The following is a 20,997-nucleotide window of genomic DNA, read 5'->3' as shown; positions in this document are numbered from 1 at the left end:
CTGTGTGTGCCGGGGTTAGCGCATGAAAGGCCCAGGGCTTCACATTAACATCGCTTAAGGTTTTCTCAAGGGCCGAAATGAACTGACTGGAAAGTAACTTTATAACTCGCTGGAGGATGAAGCCTTTGTCGAGCTCTGAACTGAAAGACACAAGTGCCAAACAAAAGGGAGAGGGCCTTTGTTAAACACCAAAGCGCATGGGTATTGATTCTCCTTGAATTGCAAAACATCTGCCATTTACTCTGAACGACTAGAGACAGATTTGAATGAGAAAAACCAGCAGGCTTTGGCGCTCTGTCTTTAGTCGTGCGTAAAAACAACAGTCATATGAGCAACGGGGACATTAAAGGTCCGGATTGAGATTAAAAATCACATTTAAAAAAATATGTATAAACAAAGGTATCTTCTAGTGTTGTTCCTAAATACAGTATTTTAGATAAGTGCATAGCTGGACACACAGACAGACAGACAGACAGATAGATATTTTCTACTCTAATGTTACCAATAAATGTTTCCTCATATGAAGTCTTAACAATATTTTCCAGCATCAGTCCAAAGCAGCTATTGAGCAACAAATAGCTGCAAATGGAAACCAAAGGTAAAATCTCTGGCTTTCTGAGGGATGAGGACTTCAGTTACTTTTAACCAAATGGCATATGGCCACCAAACACAAACAGTCATGTTTTTTTTTCTTTTCCCTGCTAATGGATGGAGTTGGTCTCCAACGTTCTTTTTTTCCCAGGGTCCGAGCAAAGGGGGAAAAGGTATAGTGAAAAGCCATGGGGCGTTCCTCCAATTTTCCTCGCTCCATATTTTGTGTACCAGAATATGTGTCCTCTCAGCAGAATCACGAACAAGCTTAAACAGAAAGAAAGAAAGAAAGAAGGAAAGAAAGAAATAAAGACGGAATTAAAAGTTATGCTGCAGTGTAGGTAATTTTACCTTCTTGTCTGAAGAAATATTCAGACTTTTGTTTTAAATTGTTATTTCTAAGAGATTTCACTCTGACACTGAGAAAACTGATATCAATTAGCAAGTCACAAACCCCCGGTTGTGGCTGATATATATGTCTGCTTGGCGACGTGTGTGGCAATCTTTCACTCGGAAATTGGTATGAAATTGTCAATTTGTTGGTGTCAGCGCGCAGCTCCCCAAACGCGCCATATGCCATGCTAAGTGGCACTATTTACCAATTCGTTCCTAGTTTCACGGTCCGTCCTCCTCCTTTCCCTGCCAGGAAGCTCAATGGCTCCAACAAAACGACCATTTACCCGGTGGAACCGCGGCGCGGGCCCCCCGCGGCCCGGGGCCACCGCGGGTCCTGAGCAGCGCTGCGGGGAACCTTCACTTTCAAATGGAGACGGCGGAGGTCGACGCGTCCGGAGCTGCCTCGCTCGAACCAGCTGGGTTTGATGCGCTGCTTTATGGCGGAACGTGCGTCACGCGCCTTTCAAAGGCGCGCGGGAGTCACAGCGCGTGCTGAGAGATGGAAACAACAAACCTGTGAAACATGGAACCTCACAGAGGATGTTCTCTGTTCAGACAGTTCCACATTCATTAAAAACACAATCTCACAAAATGTGATGATTCACAGATGAAGCAGGTCGATTCGCTGCTATAAGCCCTCGTTTGTAAAGCAGATGAACCCATCTCACCGCACGAGGTTAACCTTTACTTGTTTTTCACATTATAATTTTGTTAACGGTGAAGAAACTAATATCATACAGGCACAAAAATACAAAGTGCTTCTTACTGGTTCCGCTTTTAAGACTTGGGACATTGCACTTTGAAAACACTCATACACATTAAATAATAAAATAGGTTACAGCAGAAATACTTCATTAAAATCAAAAGGGACATTTTTTCAGTGGCAGACTGATGATTGAGCACAAAGTGAGGACAACGGTGAGCTTATTTGTTATCACTGAGAAGTGGCGCCACCATGTGGGAAAACACTGTCACTGTGAAAGGAGGACTCAGCAGAAAGCGAACCATGTTCAGGTTCAGGTTGTGGACTGAGATTGATGATTGTTAGATGTTGTTTTTTAAATATTTATTTCTGTATGTAAATTATATTGTTGTATGAAAGGTGCAGTATAAGGTGCATATGTATATAATAACGTCACTGTTGTCACAATTATTCCTTAGTGTTGTGACCTAAAGTTCTATGAATTGCGCAGTACTGAAAATGTTTGAACAAAAAAGGAAAAGGCCAGCAGTCAGATATAATCAGATATACAATGGTAATTCAGTGGTGCAACAGTTCTGTGAAAACTTTATCTGTTCATCAAATCACCAAATCACCACAGGAACAAATTCTCAGAGATGAAAAGTTCAACACAACATGATTTTAACTTTTCAGTAAAGTGATATCTTTATTGACATCATGCCTAAAATGACTGAAAACACCATATTTAAAAAGTAATTACAAAGTATTTCTTGTCAAAATATTCATAGACTTTCATTAGAAAATCTTCTGAAGCCTTGTAAGAAAGAAAGTGTTTTTATTCTAAAATTCACAAGGTAAATTCTCTTTTTTTTACAAAGATGCACATCCAGTGTTGCCTACTGACTGATGGTTTTGGTGTAACTCTGAATGAGACCTTGGAAGTACTGCTGTGTGTTTCTCTGTGGTTGAAAAATAATAATTACACATTTTGGGACAAAGTACCACAGAAGGAAAGAGTAGAGACTGGAGATGATTGCCAGACCGTTCAGAGTCTGGATGTACTTTCCCTGATACAGAATATGTATGGTGAAAAGGAGGGTCCATGTGAGGGTCAGCAGGATCAGGCAGAAGGTGATCGATTTGGCCTCATTGTAGTTCTTTGGGAGGTCTTTCCCCATGTAGGAGAAAATGAAACAAAGAAAACACAGGGTTACAAGTACAATTGAAGGAGCCGTGCATGCCTCGACACCAACGTCACAACTCAGTATGATTTTACTCGGGTACATTACTGTTTCATTGTGAGGGCCGGGAGGCCGGCAACCATATCCGACAAGAAGCAAGAAGGCCTGAATGGCAAAAATAACAGCAATGAACCACCACTGTCCATGATACCTCATCCACCGACTGTAAAGCGTTGGCAACTTGGCTGCTATTTTAAATATACAGACAACCTGTAAAGAGCGCACAACGAAACAGGCCAGACAGACAGTGTAGAACAGCAGAAATGGTAAAAACCTCAAGATACAGGCAGCTGCTGTTGGCCGACCAAAATGAAAGTAAACACAAATGCTACAGAGACTGAGACAGATTAAAATGAGGAAACACATGGGTCCTCCAGCAGATCTGACCACAGGTGTGTTAAAGTTAATGGCAAAGAGAACAGAAACAGCCAGACTCAGTCCCACCAAGGCCCAGGCAGCAACCATGATGACCAGAGCTCCAGTGTCTGTGATCGGTATGAACTCCACCACCCGCAGGCTGCATGACGTGCTTCCCTCTGCAGACCATTCAGCATCAGTGCAGGAGACACAAGTGTAGGGATCCTCTGTTTCACAACACAGAGAGACACGCTGTCAGTGAAGTTAGGTTGAAAAATAACCAATGGTAAAGCATCTTCACCAAGTAGCAGCTGAAGTAGCTCATTTTCACCTTCTCAGAAACTTTACTTACTCAGTTGGGAGCGATGAATTTCTAATCTGAGATACTCTATATCGTTTATGATTGCATTTTAGGTTTTTAGTCATTAGTTATAGCACGGATTGGGGGTTGGGGGGGAAGGTTTTCAAGGCTATTAGAAACAAGAATCACAAAATATTCTCTCATCTTTTATCAAAGAATGGAAACAATTACTTTCTTCATTTTCCTTTATTACCTGTGGCGTTGATGTAGGTACTATTTGGACAGATTTCACAAGTGAAGCAGCATTTGTGGATACCATTTTGCTTTTTTGCAAATCCTACAGAGCATTCGTGAGAACATAAGGAAACTGGAACCTGTGAAAGCAGAAGGAGATGCTTAAATGGCGAATCTAGACAACAGAAAGGAGACTGAAACAGTAAACACGTTATGTGAAATAGAGAGTAATAACCATAAAAAGAAAATGACTCATAAGATAAAACAGTATCTGAATTGTTGTAAAAGTTATATCAACAAGGAGGGCAGGACTTACCTCCCCATTTGTATGCCACTGAATTTCACTGTCATTAATGGAGAAATCGGCTGATGGGTAAAAATGATAAAAGCCGACCTCCTGAGCTTCACCACGGCGGTTCCAGAAAACTACAGAGTAGGATCCAAACCCAGGGTCTCCATTCTCATCAAAGTGAATGTTCTGGTTTAAAAGAGTGAAGTTTGACTTCTTCAGCTCAGCAAGCACCTGATGTGGATACACAACATTTATACACAATACAGAAGGAAGTCCCAGTTTCTTGAAGGTGTCAGGAAAACCTAAAGAAATATGTTAAAATACATTTTCCAGAAAATTCATGGTTTTTTTTTAAAGAAACAAATGCAACTTTATATTGAAAATGTGATATATTATAACCACAAATATGCTGTTTCACACAGATCACAGCACTGGACAATGTTCTACTTCTTCATGATGTACATCAGTAACATAAGAACAAACCTGTGAGAATAAAGGATGCAGCTTCAAATGTAACATGGTTGATTCGTTGTATACTCACCATGTGTGGGTACACTGTCATGTTGTTGATACACCTGCCAGCTCCACACTGTAGGGTATTGTGGAGGGCATGAGCAATGGCGTAGATGGCGGAATACACAAAGAAAGAAAATGATGGGTCTGCAGCGTAGATATCTTCATCACTCAGTTCGCTGCAGTTATAGACCTGATTGCAAAGCCTCTGCTGTCTTGTTTCTCCACAAAGATGCTGTCTGTCAGTAGAGTAAATGAACTCATGAAAACCTGGTATTGGCACGACTGGCTGAGACACTCCGACTACAGTCCCAATGTGTTTGAGTCCTTCCTTCTTGGGGAGCTCTTTGTTTAAGGACCATGAGTCCGTTGCCACCCAAACCTTGTTTGTGACGTTCAGTCGTATTGCTGAGTCAAGGACAGCGTTAGCAGAATTGATGGATGAAAAAACAATAATCACAGTAATCCCATATGCATTTATTTGTTGGAATATGTTGGAATAATCAGAATTTTCACTGAGAGTTTTGGAGTATCCCATGCATATCTCAGTTTTCTTAATCCTCTCCCTGAAAATGTCCAGACCGTCCTGGCCGTAGTCAGTATCACTGTTTAGAAAAGCCACCCAGCGCCAGTTGAAGTGTAGTAAAATGTTCACAATCACCTCTATGGTGTCTGAATTGGGATGTGCTGTCCGCAGAAAAGAGCCATATTTTTGTTTTTGAGTGAAAACTGAAGAGGAAGACGAGTAACTGACCTGTTCAAAAATCAACAGAGACAGTGGTCACTGTCAGCAACACTCAAGACTGTTTATAATCATGTGATGATTAGTCGAAAACTCACCATGGGAATAAGATCTGCCATGAACAGTGGGGCTACATTTATAGCCTGAGTACTAGTGAAGGGTCCTGTCACAGCTACCACTGATGACACATTCTGATGTCCTTCAGTCCAAGGTTCAATCAAACCATTGATAGAGATGAGGTCAAAAATACCAGGGAAATTTGAAATGTCTGAACAATGGTCAAATATTTCATAACCAAGAGAGACATTTGGAAGCAGGGTGGTAGAGTTGTTGATTTCTTCCACAGTGAATCTCATCAACTGAAACCTTTGATAATTCGAGAGACTGAAGGGTTGGCTGAGGATGAAGAAGACGAGATATTGAGTCGGGCTAGGAGAACGTAGCTTCAAAACCTCTGCTTTGACCTCAGTAATAACTCCATGCATTATATGAACAAACCCTTCACTGAGAAACAACCCAGGACTCACCTGGAGCAGTCGATGGCTTCTGGTCTGAGGTGACGAAGAGGAGTACTGACAGGATGAATATCAAACAGTCCACCTATCAAATAATCTCCTTCCAGATGAAACTCAGAGGCGGCGTCAATACTTTCAGCCAGTGCTTTGGGAAAAATTCCCAAGAGACAGAAAGAAGCAAGAAATAACCTCATTGTTGCAGGTCTTCATTTCATCAGCGCAACGATTTAGTGGGAATTCTCACTGCCTTTTCTAAGTTTTGTCAAAGTTGTGATGGTTAAGCCTCGGTCATAATTTCCATACTGGGTTCACAAGTGCCACAAATCATGGGTTGATGGAGTTCTAACAAATCAGTATGCAAATTCACGTCAACTGCTACCGAACAACCAGACAACCAAACAGTCAGTTAATCATGCTCACTAACAGAGCTCTTTACACCAGTAAATGTTTACTCAGCTTTACAAAACTATCTTTGACGAGATGTCATTAAAGTTAACAGACTGAATGTACTCGAAATATGTTTCCCTTCTGACCAAAATCAGCTGGAAAAAAAATAACTTTTGGCACAAAGATTCTTTAAGGGTTCAGGGGTCAAAGGAATAGCTTAAGATATTTGAGAATGAGTTATGAGAGGAAGGAAAAAATAGGAACTAACTTTTGAAAATAACCGATCTAGAGCAGAATTTATTGTGAATTTTCGGAAGGATAATTAAAACCATATCATAAGTGTAAAATCAAATCATTCCAACAGTTTCAAACAACACGAACCAGATATTTCAAAGTGAAATCATCAACAGAATCCAAAATTTAGAAGTTGAAGTGTGATAAAGCCTGTCTGGTCTGGCAGCTTCGACAGACTGAGGAAAACAGCATGTGGTTACAGCTCCATGACGGCTGCTCATCCTCCCACTGAGTTAGACTTAATCACAATGAGCCACTCTGAAAAAATACAATGGTCACACAAAATAATTGATCACTCACCGGGTATCGATGTCATTTAAAAGGTCATAAAGAAGAACTCAGCCCTGAATCTGGTTTCTGCTGAATGACCACCTCCTCTCACAATTCATCCCTGCACAATTTAACACCGGACCGCGCCACCCGGTGAAGGAGGAACACTGGCTGTGACTCAGCAGACTGAGGTGATAAATGGAGGCGACTGCCGCCCCAATTTGAATTCCTGTAACCGCCCGGGGTGAGAGAGGAAGTGCTTGTTCTTCATGGGAGGAAGTGATCGGACCTCATTCAGAGAGGCAGTTGAATTATTGGAGAATAACATGGCAAGCAGCAGGAAACCCGCGGACTCACCATCAGGGATTCATAATCATGTGACAAGATGCCATCTCATGTGTGCATAACGAAGAGCTCAGTGCTGTATTTTAGGGACCGAGCCCTGAAGGGTATAGGGCAAGGTCTCTATTGCTCTTCTTCTGTTTCTCCTTCTTATAATACTGACCTACCAACTAAACAATGAAAACTCACCAAATTTGGCACGCACATCATGACTGGCAAAAAATTTTGAAAAATGGAAAAATGAACCCCATTGCTGCCAAGATGAGCTCTCTAGCACCACCTAGATACACTAAAACAGCCTGTAAGAATGTCGTAGAGAGCAGCAGTGGAAGCGGGAGAAAGAGCCGCCTCACTGACCAGTTGTTGTGTTTGTCCTTATCTTGCAATGTTAGCTGGCGATGTTGTGATAAATTAAGTTATGCTGTTAAATTAACATTTGTGAATGGGAGATGTTTTAATGAGCAATAAAAGGGGAAGAAATGGCTCACGCAATGGCCGGTGGCTCAAAGGGTCTGTTGCTTTCAGTGCATTCTCAAGTGAACTCTGAGTTTTACTTGAATTTACAGACATTACAGTGTGATACGATCCCAGATGGACGGGTCCATTCTGGTCAGTACTGCTGTATCATATATTTGTTCAGCAGAATTTTAGGCAGATTTTTAGGCCCATAACCAGGAAGCCCTCAAAATACTTTTTATTCTAAGTGTCACTGTAGACCAGGCTCTGACTCTGGATCAACATGTGAAACTTCTGATCCGTTCTTGCTTTTTCCAGTTGAGGAACATAGCCAAACTGAGGCCCATTGTGTCTCAAGCTGAGATGGAGATCCTTATCCATGCGTTTGTATCCTCAGGCCTGGATTACTGCAACTCGCTGTTTACCTGTGTCAGCAAAACATCTTTGGATCGCCTGCAAGTGGTCCAAAACGCCGCTGCCAGACTGCTGACCAGGACCCCCAGGAGGTCCCACATAACTCCAATCTTATCTGCTCTCCACTGGCTCCCCATTAAGTCTCGAATACAATATAAAATCCTTGTGGTGACGTACAGAGCTCTGCACGGCCAGGCACCGGCTTACATCTCAGATTTGTTACAGCCTTATGTTACCAGCAGGTCCCTGAGGTCCTCCGATCAGGGCCTGCTGGTAGTCCCTCGCTCAAGACTAAAAAATAAAGGTGACCGCGCGTTTGAGGTAGTGGCTCCCACTCTCTGGAACTCCCTCCCAGTTAATCTAAGATCAGCGGACTCTGTCGACTCCTTTAAAAAGCAGCTCAAGACGCATCTCTATAGTCTTGCTTTTCTGTGATTCTGTTGTTTCTTTTCCCGTTTTGTGTTGTTTTTTGTTCAGTTTTTTATCCTTTGTTGTTTAAGATGTGTAAAGCACTTTGTGACTCAATGATCTTGAAAGGTGCTATACAAATAAAGTTTATTATTAGGGACCGAGCCCCGGAGGGCAAGGTGGCCGCAGGCCACCTTGCCCGTAGGGCAAGGTCTCTATTGTTATTCGTTCGTTTATTGTCGTTCGCTATTATTATTATTATACTAACGCCCAAATAAACGCAAATTTGACCCCCTAAACATGCACGAAAACTCACCAAATTTGGCACGCACATCTTGACCGGCGAAAAATTTTATAAAATGGAAAAATTGACCCCATCTGCTCTCTAGCGCCACCTAGATCCCGAAAAACGTCTAAAACAGTTGCTACGGCCCTCAGGAATGTCGTAGAGCGATCAAACAAACACTCACGCGTTCGTCTCATCAAGATCTAAAATTCACGCGCTCACACCCCTGACCTAAATCCAACAGGAAGTCCGCTATTTCCCTTTCAAATTAAAATTTTGATCAAAATCACTCCTCACGAAAAAATTATCTCCTCCGAGACCGTTTGTCGCACAGACATAAGAGTCACACGACGTGAAAGAGGACAAATTTCTCTACAAAAGTTGTGAACAACTTTGTCAAAAGTCTGACGGTGTGGATTTTATTCGCGTTCAAAGTTGGAAGTCTGAAATCCTGCCTTGCTCCGGCCCTCATCCGTTATAATGGGGAAAAAAGGAAAAAAGTCGCCTTTTTAAAGCACCTCGAACAAGTGGCGACTGCGGCTAAACCGTGACTCCTATCGACAAACCGAGCACACGTAAAGTTCCAGCAGGTTCTCCTGAACAAGATGATGTAACATAAGTGGGGAAATATGATGATATATGCATGTTGACACAGGTAAGAATTGGGGTGCGCTCTGCATTTTTTTTGCTCTCAGTTATAATGGAGCCGGATGGGGAAAAATCTCGCGCTTCTCACAAACTGAGGCCTCTGAGGTCCAAACGAAAAGTCTGACTGCTCTGAAAGCCTCACCAACTGAAAGACAACAAATTTTCCTATCAAACGTGATATTTTTTGTTCAGTTATGCCAAACAGCAAAGGAACAAGGAGCAGTTGTTTCCCAAACAGAAGCTTTGATTTTCTCCTCTCTCCACTCTAACTGAAATGACCATATATGGGCATGTATTGCAGTTACACAGCTGACAGCAGCTGTCAATCAAACTCTGACACTGATTGCCTTCATTCAGTGACTCTCAAAAGCAGCTGGGAGAAGCTAACAACTCCATGTTAGTGGATGGAACATGCAAACAGCTCAATGTTAGTGGATGGGAGACGCTAACTACTCCATGTTAGTGGATGGGAGATGCTAACAACTCATTGTTAGTGGATGGGAGATGCTAATTACTCAATGTTAGTGGATAGGAGATGCTAATTACTCAATGTTAGTGGATGGGAGATGCTAACAACTCCATGTTAGTGGATGGGAGATGCTAACTACTCAATGTTAGTGGATGGGAGATGCTAACTACTCCATGTTAGTGGATGGGAGATGCTAACAACTCCATGTTAGTGGATGGAACATGCTCACAACTCCATGTTAGTGGATGGAACATGCAAACAACTCCATGTTAGTGGATGGGAGATGCTAACAACTCATTGTTAGTGGATGGGAGATGCTAATTACTCAATGTTAGTGGATGGGAGATGCTAAAAACTCCATGTTAGTGGATGGGAGATAATAACTACTCCATGTTAGTGGATGGGAGATGCTAAGTCCTCCATGTTAGTGGATGGGAGATGCTAACAGCTCCATGTTAGTGGATGGGAGATGCTAACTACTCCATGTTAGTGGATGGGAGATGCTAACAACTCCATGTAAGTGGATGGCAGACGCTAACTACTCCATGTTAGTGGATGGGAGAAGCTAACAACTGCATGTTAGTGGATGGGAGATGCTAACTACTCCATGTTAGCGGATGGAAGATGCTAAAAATTCCATGTTAGTGGATGGGAGATGCTAACTACTCAATGTTAGTGGATGGGAGATGCTAACTACTCCATGTTAGCGGATGGAAGATGCTAACAATTCCATGTTAGTGGATGGGAGATGCTAACTACTCAATGTTAGTGGATGGGAGATGCTAACTACTGCATGTTAGTGGATGGGAGATGCTAACTACTCCATGTTAGTGGATGGGACATGCTAACTACTCCATGTTAGTGGATGGGAGATGCTAACTACTCCATGTTAGTGGATGGGAGATGCTAACTACTCCATGTTAGTGGATGGGAGATGCTAACAGCTCCATGTTAGTGGATGGGAGATGCTAACTACTCCATGTTAGTGGATGGGAGATGCTAACTACTCCATGTTAGTGGATGGGAGATGCTAACAACTCCATGTTAGTGGATGGGAGATGCTAACTACTCAATGTTAGTGGATGGGAGATGCTAACTACTCCATGTTAGCGGATGGAACATGCTAACAATTCCATGTTAGTGGATGGGAGATGCTAACTACTCCATGTTAGTGGATGGGAGAAGCTAACAACTCCATGTTAGTGGATGGGAGACGCTAACTACTCCATGTGAGCGGATGGAAGATGCTAACAATTCCATGTTAGTGGATGGGAGATGCTAACTACTCAATGTTAGTGGATGACTGATGCCACCAGCTCCATGTTAGCGGATGGAACATGCTAACAACTCAATGTTAGTGGATGGGAGACGCTAACTACTCCATGTTAGTGGATGGGAGATGCTAACTACTCCATGTTAGTGGATGGAACATGCTAACTTCTCCATGTTAGTGGATGGGAGATGCTAACAATTCCATGTTAGTGGATGGGAGATGCTAATTACTCCATGTTAGCGGATGGGATATGCTAACAATTCCATGTTAGTGGATGGGAGATGCTAACTACTCCATGTTAGTGGATGGGAGATGCTAACTGCTCCATGTTAATGGATGGGAGATGCTAACTACTCCATGTTAGTGGATGGGAGATGCTAACTACTCAATGTTAGTGGATGGGAGATGATAACTACTCCATGTTAGTGGATGCCAGATGCTAACAGCTACATGTCAGTGGATGGGAGCTGCTTCCAACTCCATGTTAGTGGATGACAGATGCTCACAACTCCATGTTAGTGGATGACAGAAGCTAACAACTGCATGTTAATGGATGGGACATGCTAACAACTCTGTGTTAATGGAAGACAGATTCTAACAGCTTCATGTTAGTGGGTGGACGTCTCAGTCGCTGGCCGGCGGGGAGGCTCGGTCCCGACCAATGCCGCTTGCGGCTTTAATTAGGGACCGAGCCCCGGAGGGCAAGGTGGCCGCAGGCCACCTTGCCCGGAGGGCAAGGTCTCTATTGTTATTCGTGTGTTTCTCGTTCTCGTTCTCGTTCTCGTTCTTCTTCATTATTATACTGACCTACCAAGTAAACGCAAATTTGACCCCCTAAACATGCACGAAAACTCACCAAATTTGGCACGCACATCATGACCGGCGAAAAATTTTATAAAATGGAAAAAAAAACAACATCTGCTCTCTAGCGCCACCTAGATCCCGAAAAACGTCTAAAACAGTCGCTACGGCCCGCAGGAATGTCGCAGAGAGATCAAACCAACACTCACGCGTTCGTCTCATCAAGTTCTACATTTCACGCGCTCACACCCCTGACCTAAATCCAACAGGAAGTCCGCCATTTCCCTTTCAAAGTAAAATTTTGATCAAAATCACTCCTCACGAAAAAATTATCTCCTCCGAGACCGTTTGGCGCACAGACATAAGAGTCACACGACGTGAAAGAGGACAAATTTCTCTACAAAAGTTGTGAACAACTTTGTCAAAAGTCTGACGGTGTCGATTTTATTAGCGTACAAAGTTGGAAGTCTGAAATCCTGCCTTGCTCCGGCCCTCATCCGTTATAATGGGGAAAAACGAAAAAAAGTCGCCTTTTTTCAGCACCTCGAACAAGTGGCGACTGCGGCTAAACCGTGACTCCTATCAACAAACCGAGCACACGCAAAGTTCCAGCAGGTTCTCCCGAACAAGATGATGTAACATAAGTGGGGAAAATATCATGCTATATGTATGTTTTCACAGGTATAAGTTGGTGTGCGCTCTGCATTTTTTTTGCTCTCAGTTATAATGGAGCCGGATGGGGAAAAATCTTGCGCTTCTCACAAACTGAGGCCTCTGGGGTCCAAACTAAAAGTCTGACTGCTCTGAAAGCCTCACGAACTGAAAGACGACAAATTTTCCTATCAAACGTGATATTTTTTCTTCAGTTATGCCAAACAGCAAAGGAACAAGGAGCAGTTGTTTCCCCAAAAAAGACATTAATATTCTCCTCTCTCCACTCTAACTGAAATGACCATATATGGGCATGCGGTGCAGTTACACAGCTGACAGCAGCTGTCAATCAAACTCTGCCACTGATTGCGTTCATTCAGTGACTGTCAAAAGCAGCTGGGAGAAGCTAACAACTCCATCTTAGTGGATGACTGATGCCACCAGCTCCATGTTAATGGATGGAACACGCTAACAACTCAATGTTAGTGGATGGGAGACGCTAACTACTCCATGTTAGTGGATGGGAGATGCTAGCTACTCCATGTTAATGGATGGGAGATGCTAACTACTCCATGTTAGTGGATGGGAGATGCTAACAACTCCATGTAAGTGGATGGCAGACGCTAACTACTCAATGTTAGTGGATGGGACATGCTAACTACTCCATGTTAGTGGATGGGACATGCTAACAACTCATTGTTAGTGGATGGGAGATGCTAACTACTCAATGTTAGTGCATGGGAGATGCTAACTACTCAATGTTAGTGGATGGGAGATGCTAACTACTCCATGTTAGCGGATGGATGATGCTAACAATTCCATGTTAGTGGATGGGAGATGCTAACTACTCAATGTTAGTGGATGGGAGATGCTACCTACTCCATGTTAGCGGATGGAAGTTGCTAACAATTCCATGTTAGCGGATGGGAGATGCTAACTTCTCCATGTTAGTGGATGGGAGATGCTAACAGCTCCATGTTAGTGGATGGGAGATGCTAACTACTCTATGTTAGTGGATGGGAGATGCTAACTACTCCATGTTAGTGGATGGGAGATGCTAACTACTCCATGTTAGTGGAAGACAGATGCTAAGAGCTTCATGTTAATGGGTGGGAAATGCTAAGAACTCCATGTTAGTGGATGGGAGATGCTAACAGCTCCATGTTAGTGGATGGGAGATGCTAACTACTCCATGTTAGTGGAAGACAGATGCTAAGAGCTACATGTTAGTGGATGGGAGATGCTAACAACTCCATGTTAATGGATGGCAGACGCTAACTACTCAATGTTAGTGGATGGGAGATGCTAACAACTCCATGTTAGTGGATGGGAGATGCTAACTACTCAATGTCAGTGGATGGGAGATGCTAACTACTCAATGTTAGTGGATGGGACATGCTAACAAGTCCACTATTACAGATGCAAACAGCTACATGTTAGTGGATGGGACATGCTAACTACTCCATGTTAGTGGATGGGAGATGCTAATTACTCAATGTTCGTGGATGGGAGATGCTAACAACTCCATGTTAGTGGATGGGAGATGCTAACTACTCAATGTTAGTGGATGGGAGATGCTAACTACTCCATGTTAGTGGATGGGACATGCTAACAACTCATTGTTAGTGGATGGGAGATGCTAACTACTCAATGTTAGTGCATGGGAGATGCTAACTACTCAATGTTAGTGGATGGGAGATGCTAACTACTCCATGTTAGCGGATGGATGATGCTAACAATTCCATGTTAGTGGATGGGAGATGCTAACTACTCAATGTTAGTGGATGGGAGATGCTACCTACTCCATGTTAGCGGATGGAAGTTGCTAACAATTCCATGTTAGCGGATGGGAGATGCTAACTTCTCCATGTTAGTGGATGGGAGATGCTAACAGCTCCATGTTAGTGGATGGGAGATGCTAACTACTCTATGTTAGTGGATGGGAGATGCTAACAACTCCATGTAAGTGGATGGCAGACGCTAACTACTCAATGTTAGTGGATGGGACATGCTAACTACTCCATGTTAGTGGATGGGACATGCTAACTACTCCATGTTAGTGGATGGGAGATGCTAACTACTCCATGTTAGTGGATGGGAGATGCTAACTACTCCATGTTAGTGGAAGACAGATGCTAAGAGCTTCATGTTAATGGGTGGGAAATGCTAAGAACTCCATGTTAGTGGATGGGAGATGCTAACAGCTCCATGTTAGTGGATGGGAGATGCTAACTACTCCATGTTAGTGGAAGACAGATGCTAAGAGCTACATGTTAGTGGATGGGAGATGCTAACAACTCCATGTTAATGGATGGCAGACGCTAACTACTCAATGTTAGTGGATGGGAGATGCTAACAACTCCATGTTAGTGGATGGGAGATGCTAACTACTCAATGTCAGTGGATGGGAGATGCTAACTACTCAATGTTAGTGGATGGGACATGCTAACAAGTCCACTATTACAGATGCAAACAGCTACATGTTAGTGGATGGGACATGCTAACTACTCCATGTTAGTGGATGGGAGATGCTAATTACTCAATGTTCGTGGATGGGAGATGCTAACAACTCCATGTTAGTGGATGGGAGATGCTAACTACTCAATGTTAGTGGATGGGAGATGCTAACTACTCCATGTTAGCGGATGGAAGATGCTAACTACTCCATGTTTGTGGATGGGAGATGCTAACTACTCCATGTTAGTGGATGGGAGATGCTAACTACTCCATGTTAGTGGAAGACAGATGCGAAGAGCTTCATGTTAATGGGTGGGAAATGCTAAGAACTCCATGTTAGTGGATGGGAGATGCTAACAGCTCCATGTTAGTGGATGGGAGATGCTCACTACTCCATGTTAGTGGATGGAAGATGCTAACTACTCCATGTTAGTGGAAGACAGATGCTAAGAGCTACATGTTAGTGGATAGGAGATGCTAACAACTCCATGTTAATGGATGGCAGACGCTAACTACTCAATGTTAGTGGATGGGAGATGCTAACAACTCCATGTTAGTGGATGGGAGATGCTAACTACTCAATGTCAGTGGATGGGAGATGCTAACTACTCAATGTTAGTGGATGGGACATGCTAACAAGTCCACTATTACAGATGCAAACAGCTACATGTTAGTGGATGGGACATGCTAACTACTCCATGTTAGTGGATGGGAGATGCTAATTACTCAATGTTCGTGGATGGGAGATGCTAACAACTCCATGTTAGTGGATGGGAGATGCTAACTACTCAGTGTTAGTGGATGGGAGATGCTAACTACTCCATGTTAGCGGATGGAAGATGCTAACTACTCCATGTTTGTGGATGGGATATGCTAACTACTCCATGTTAGTGGATGGGAGATGCTAACTACTCCATGTTAGTGGAAGACAGATGCTAAGAGCTTCATGTTAATGGGTGGGAAATGCTAAGAACTCCATGTTAGTGGATGGGAGATGCTAACAGCTCCATGTTAGTGGATGGGAGATGCTCACTACTCCATGTTAGTGGATGGAAGATGCTAACTACTCCATGTTAGTGGAAGACAGATGCTAAGAGCTACATGTTAGTGGATGGGAGATGCTAACAACTCCATGTTAATGGATGGCAGACGCTAACTACTCAATGTTAGTGGATGGGAGATGCTAACAACTCCATGTTAGTGGATGGGAGATGCTAACTACTCAATGTCAGTGGATGGGAGATGCTAACTACTCAATGTTAGTGGATGGGACATGCTAACAAGTCCACTATTACAGATGCTAACAGCTACATGTTAGTGGGTGGACGTCTCAGTCGCTGGCCATCGGGGAGGCTCGGTCCCGACCAATGCCGCTTGCGGCTTTAATTAGGGACCGAGCCCCGGAGGGCAAGGTGGCCGCAGGCCACCTTGCCCGAAGGGCAAGGTCTCTATTGTTATTCGTGTGTTTCTCGTTCTCGTTCTTCTTCTTCATTATTATACTGACCTACCAAGTAAACGCAAATTTGACCCCCTAAACATGCACGAAAACTCACCAAATTTGGCACGCACATCATGACCGGCGAAAAATTTTATAAAATGGAAAAATTGACCCCATCTGCTCTCTAGCGCCACCTAGAAACAGTAAAATAGGCGCCACGGCCCGCAGGAATGTCGCAGAGAGATCAAACCTACGTTGACGCGTTCGTCTCATCATGATCTACATTTCACGCGCTGACACCCCTGACCTAAATCCAACAGGAAGTCCGCTATTTCCCTTTCAAAGTAAAATTTTGATCAAAATCACTCCTCACGAAAAAATTATCTCCTCCGAGACCGTTTGTCGTACAGACATAAGAGTCACGCGATGTGAAAGAGGACAAATTTCTCTACAAAAGTTGTGAACAACTTTGTCAAAAGTCTAACGGTGTGGATTTTATTAACGTTCAAAGTTGGAAGTCTGAAATCCTGCCTTTCTCCGGCCCTCATCCGTTATAATGGGGAAAAAAGAAAAAAAGTCGCCTTTTATCAGCACCTCGAACAAGTGGCGACTGCGGCTAAACCGTGACTCCTATCAACAAACCGAGCACACGTAAAGTCTCACCAGATTCTCCCGAACAAGATGATGTAACATAAGTGGGGAAAATGTTATGATTTATGTACGTTTTCACAGGTATAATTTGGTGTGCGCTCTGCATTTTTTTCCCTGTCAGTTATAATGGAGACGGATGGGGAAAAATCACGCGCTTCTCAAAAACTGAGGCCTCTCTGGTCCAAACGAAATGTCTGACTGCTCTGAAAGCCTCACCAACTGAAAGACAACAAATTTTCCTATCAAATGTGATATTTTTTGTTGAGTTATGCCAAACAGCAAAGGAACAAGGAGCAGTTGTTTCCCCAAAAAAGACTTTTATTTTCTCCTCCCTCCACTCTCACTCACATTACCATATATGGGCATGCATTGCAGTTACACAGCTGACAGCAGCTGTCAATCAAACTCTGACACTCAATGACTTCATTCACTGATTCTGGAAAGCAGATGGCAAAAGCTAACTACTCCTTGTTAATGGATGGGAGGTGCTAACTACTCCATGTTAGTGGATGGGAGATGCTAACTACTCCATGTTAGTGGATGGGAGATGCTAACTACTCCATGTTAGTGGATGGGACATGCTAACTACTCCATGTTAGTGGATGGGAGACGCTAACTACTCCATGTTAGTGGATGGGAGATGCTAACTACTCCATGTTAGTGGATGGGAGATGCTAACTACTCCATGTTAGTGGATGGAAGATGCTAACTACTCCATGTTAGTGGATGGGAGATGCTAACTACTCCATGTTAGTGGATGGGAGATGCTAACAACTCCATGTTAGTGGATGGGAGATGCTAACTACTCCATGTTAGTGGATGGGAGATGCTAACTACTCCATGTTAGTGGATGGGAGATGCTAACTACTCCATGTTAGTGGATGGGAGATGCTAACTGCTCCATGTTAGTGGATGGAAGATGCTAACTACTCCATGTTAGTGGATGGGAGATGCTAACTACTCAATGTTAGTGGATGGGAGATGATAACTACTCCATGTTAGTGGATGGAAGATGCTAACTACTCCATGTTAGTGGATGGGAGATGATAACTACTCCATGTTAGTGGATGTCAGATGCTAACAGCTACATGTCAGTGGATGGGAGCTGCTTCCAACTCCATGTTAGTGGATGACAGATGCTCAGAACTCTATGTTAGTGGATGACAGTAGCTAACAACTGCATGTTAGTGGATGGGACATGCTAACAACTCTGTGTTAATGGAAGACAGATTCTAACAGCTTCATGTTAGTGGGTGGACGTCTCAGTCGCTGGCCGGCGGGGAGGCTCGGTCCCGACCAATGCCGCTTGCGGCTTTAATTAGGGACCGAGCCCCGGAGGGCAAGGTGGCCGCAGGCCACCTTGCCCGTAGGGCAAGGTCTCTATTGTTATTCGTTCGTTTATTGTCGTCGTTCTATATTATTATTATTATACTAACGCCCAAAGAAACGCAAATTTGACCCACTAAACATGCACGAAAACTCACCAAATTTGGCACACACATCATGACCGGCGAAAAATTTTATAAAATGGAAAAATTAACCCCATCTGCTCTCTAGCGCCACCTAGAAACAGTAAAATTGTCGCTACAGTCCGCAGGAATGTCGCAGAGAGATCAAACCAACGTTGACGCGCTCGTCTCATCAAGGTCTACATTTCACACGCTGACACCCCTGACCTAAATCCAACAGGAAGTCTGCCATTTCCCTTTCAAAGTAAAATTTTGATCAAAATCACTCCTCACGAAAAAATTATCTCCTCCGAGACCGTTTGTCGTACAGACATAAGAGTCACGCGACGTGAAAGAGGGCAAATTTCTCTACAAAAGTTGTGAACAACTTTGTCAAAAGTCTAACGGTGTGGATTTTATTAGCGTACAAAGTTGGAAGTCTGAAATACTGCCTTGCTCCGGCCCTCATCCGTTATAATGGGGAAAAAAGGAAAAAATTCGCCTTTTTTCAGCATCTCCAACAAGTGGCGACTGCGGCTAACCCGTGACTCCTATCAACAAACCGAGCACACGAAAAGTTCCAGCAGGTTCTCCCGAACAAGATGATGTAACATAAGTGGGGAAAATATCATGTTATATGTATGTTTTCACAGGTAAGAAAAGGTGTGCGCTCTGCATTTTTTTTGTTCTCAGTTATAATGGAGCCGGATGGGGAAAAATCTCCGCGTTCTCACAAGCTGAGGCCTCTGAGGTCCAAACTAAAAGTCTGACTGCTCTGAAAGCCTCACCAACTGAAAGACAACAAATTTTCCTATCAAACGTGATATTTTTTGTTCAGTTATGCCAAACAGCAAAGGAACAAGGAGCAGTTGTTTCCCAAAAAAAGACATTTATTTTCTCCTCTCTCCACTCTAACTCACATTACCATATATGGGCATGCTTTGCAGTTACACAGCTGACAGCAGCTGTCAATCAAACTCTGCCACTGATTGCCTTCATTCAGTGACTCTCAAAAGCAGATGGGAGAAGCTAACAACTCCATGTTAGTGGATGGGAAATGCTGAGAACTCCATGTTAGTGGATGGGAGATGCTAACTACTGCATGTTAGTGGATGAGAGATGCTAACTACTCCATGTTAGTGGATGGGAGATGCTAACTACTCCATGTTAGTGGATAGGAGATGCTAACTACTCCATGTTAGTGGATGGGAGACGCTAACTACTCCATGTTAGTGGAAGACAGATGCTAAGAGCTCCATGTTAGTGGGTGGGAGATGCTAACTACTCAATGTTAGTGGATGGGAGATGCTAACTACTCCATGTTAGTGGATAGGAGATGGTAACTACTCCATGTTATTGGATGAGACATGCTAACTACTCCATGTTAGTGGATGGGACATGCTAACTACTCCATGTTAGTGGATGGGAGATGCTAACAACTCCATGTTAGTGGATGGGAGATGCCAACTTCTCCATGTTAGTGGATGGCAAATGCTAAGAACTCCATGTTAGTGGATGGGAGATGCTAACTACTCCATGTTAGTGGATGGGAGATGCTAACTACTCCATGTTAGTGGATGGGAGATGCTGACAACTCCATGTTAGTGGATGGGAGATGCTAACTACTCCATGTTAGTGGATGGGAGATGCTAACAACTCCATGTTAGTGGATGGGAGATGCTAACAACTCCATGTTAGTGGATGGAACATGCTAACAACTCCATGTTAGTGGATGACTAATGCCACCAGCTCCATGTTAATGGATGGAACATGCTAAGAACTCCATGTTAGTGTAGGGAAGATGCTAGCTACTCCATGTTAGTGGATGGGAGATGCTAACTACTCCATGTTAGTGGATGGGAGATGCTAACTACTCCATGTTAGTGGATGGGAGATGCTAACAACTCCATGTTAGTGGATGGGAGATGCTAACTACTCCATGTTAGTGGATGGGAGATGCTAAGAACTCCATGTTAGTGAATGGGAGATGCTAACTCCTCCAGGTTAGTGGATGGGAGATGCTAACTACTCCATGTTAGTGGATGGGAGATGCTAACTACTCCATGTTAGTGGATGGGACACACCAACAACTCCATGTTAGTGGATGACTGATGCCACCAGCTCCATGTTCATGGATGGAACATGCTAGGAACTCCATGTTAGTGGATGGGAGATGCTAACTACTCCATGTTAGTGGATGGGAGATGCTAACTACTCCATGTTAGTGGATGGGAGATGCTAACTACTCCATGTTAGTGGATGGGAGATGCTAACTACTCCATGTTAGTGGATGGGAGATGCTAACTACTCCATGTTAGTGGATGGGAGATGATAACAGCTCCATGTTAGTGGATGACAGATGCTCACAACTCCATGTTAGTGGATGACAGAAGCTAACAACTGCATGTTAGTGGATGGGACATGCTAACAACTCTATGCT

At 43.4% G+C, this 20,997-nt stretch overlaps 1 protein-coding gene across 1 annotated transcript in view; it reads right to left on the bottom strand.

Annotated features, from left to right (window-relative positions):
- Positions 1–2,565: 2,565 nt before the first annotated feature.
- Positions 2,566–20,997, bottom strand: part of LOC115408509 (taste receptor type 1 member 1-like) — a 34,100-nt gene continuing 15,668 nt past the window's right edge. Inside the window, exons 2-7 of the mRNA XM_030119315.1 lie at positions 5,877–6,009; positions 5,448–5,745; positions 4,636–5,361; positions 4,119–4,325; positions 3,822–3,942; positions 2,566–3,494 (exon numbers count right to left, since the gene is read on the bottom strand). Coding sequence (XP_029975175.1) covers positions 2,566–3,494; positions 3,822–3,942; positions 4,119–4,325; positions 4,636–5,361; positions 5,448–5,745; positions 5,877–6,009 — 2,414 coding nt within the window. The remainder of the gene's footprint in view (positions 3,495–3,821; positions 3,943–4,118; positions 4,326–4,635; positions 5,362–5,447; positions 5,746–5,876; positions 6,010–20,997) is intronic.

This window comes from Salarias fasciatus, chromosome 20, assembly GCF_902148845.1.
Source record: "Salarias fasciatus chromosome 20, fSalaFa1.1, whole genome shotgun sequence".
NCBI classification, from domain to species: Eukaryota; Metazoa; Chordata; class Actinopteri; order Blenniiformes; family Blenniidae; genus Salarias; species Salarias fasciatus.
Note: the sequence above shows the minus strand (reverse complement) of the source record. Positions and strands in the feature narration are given on the sequence as shown.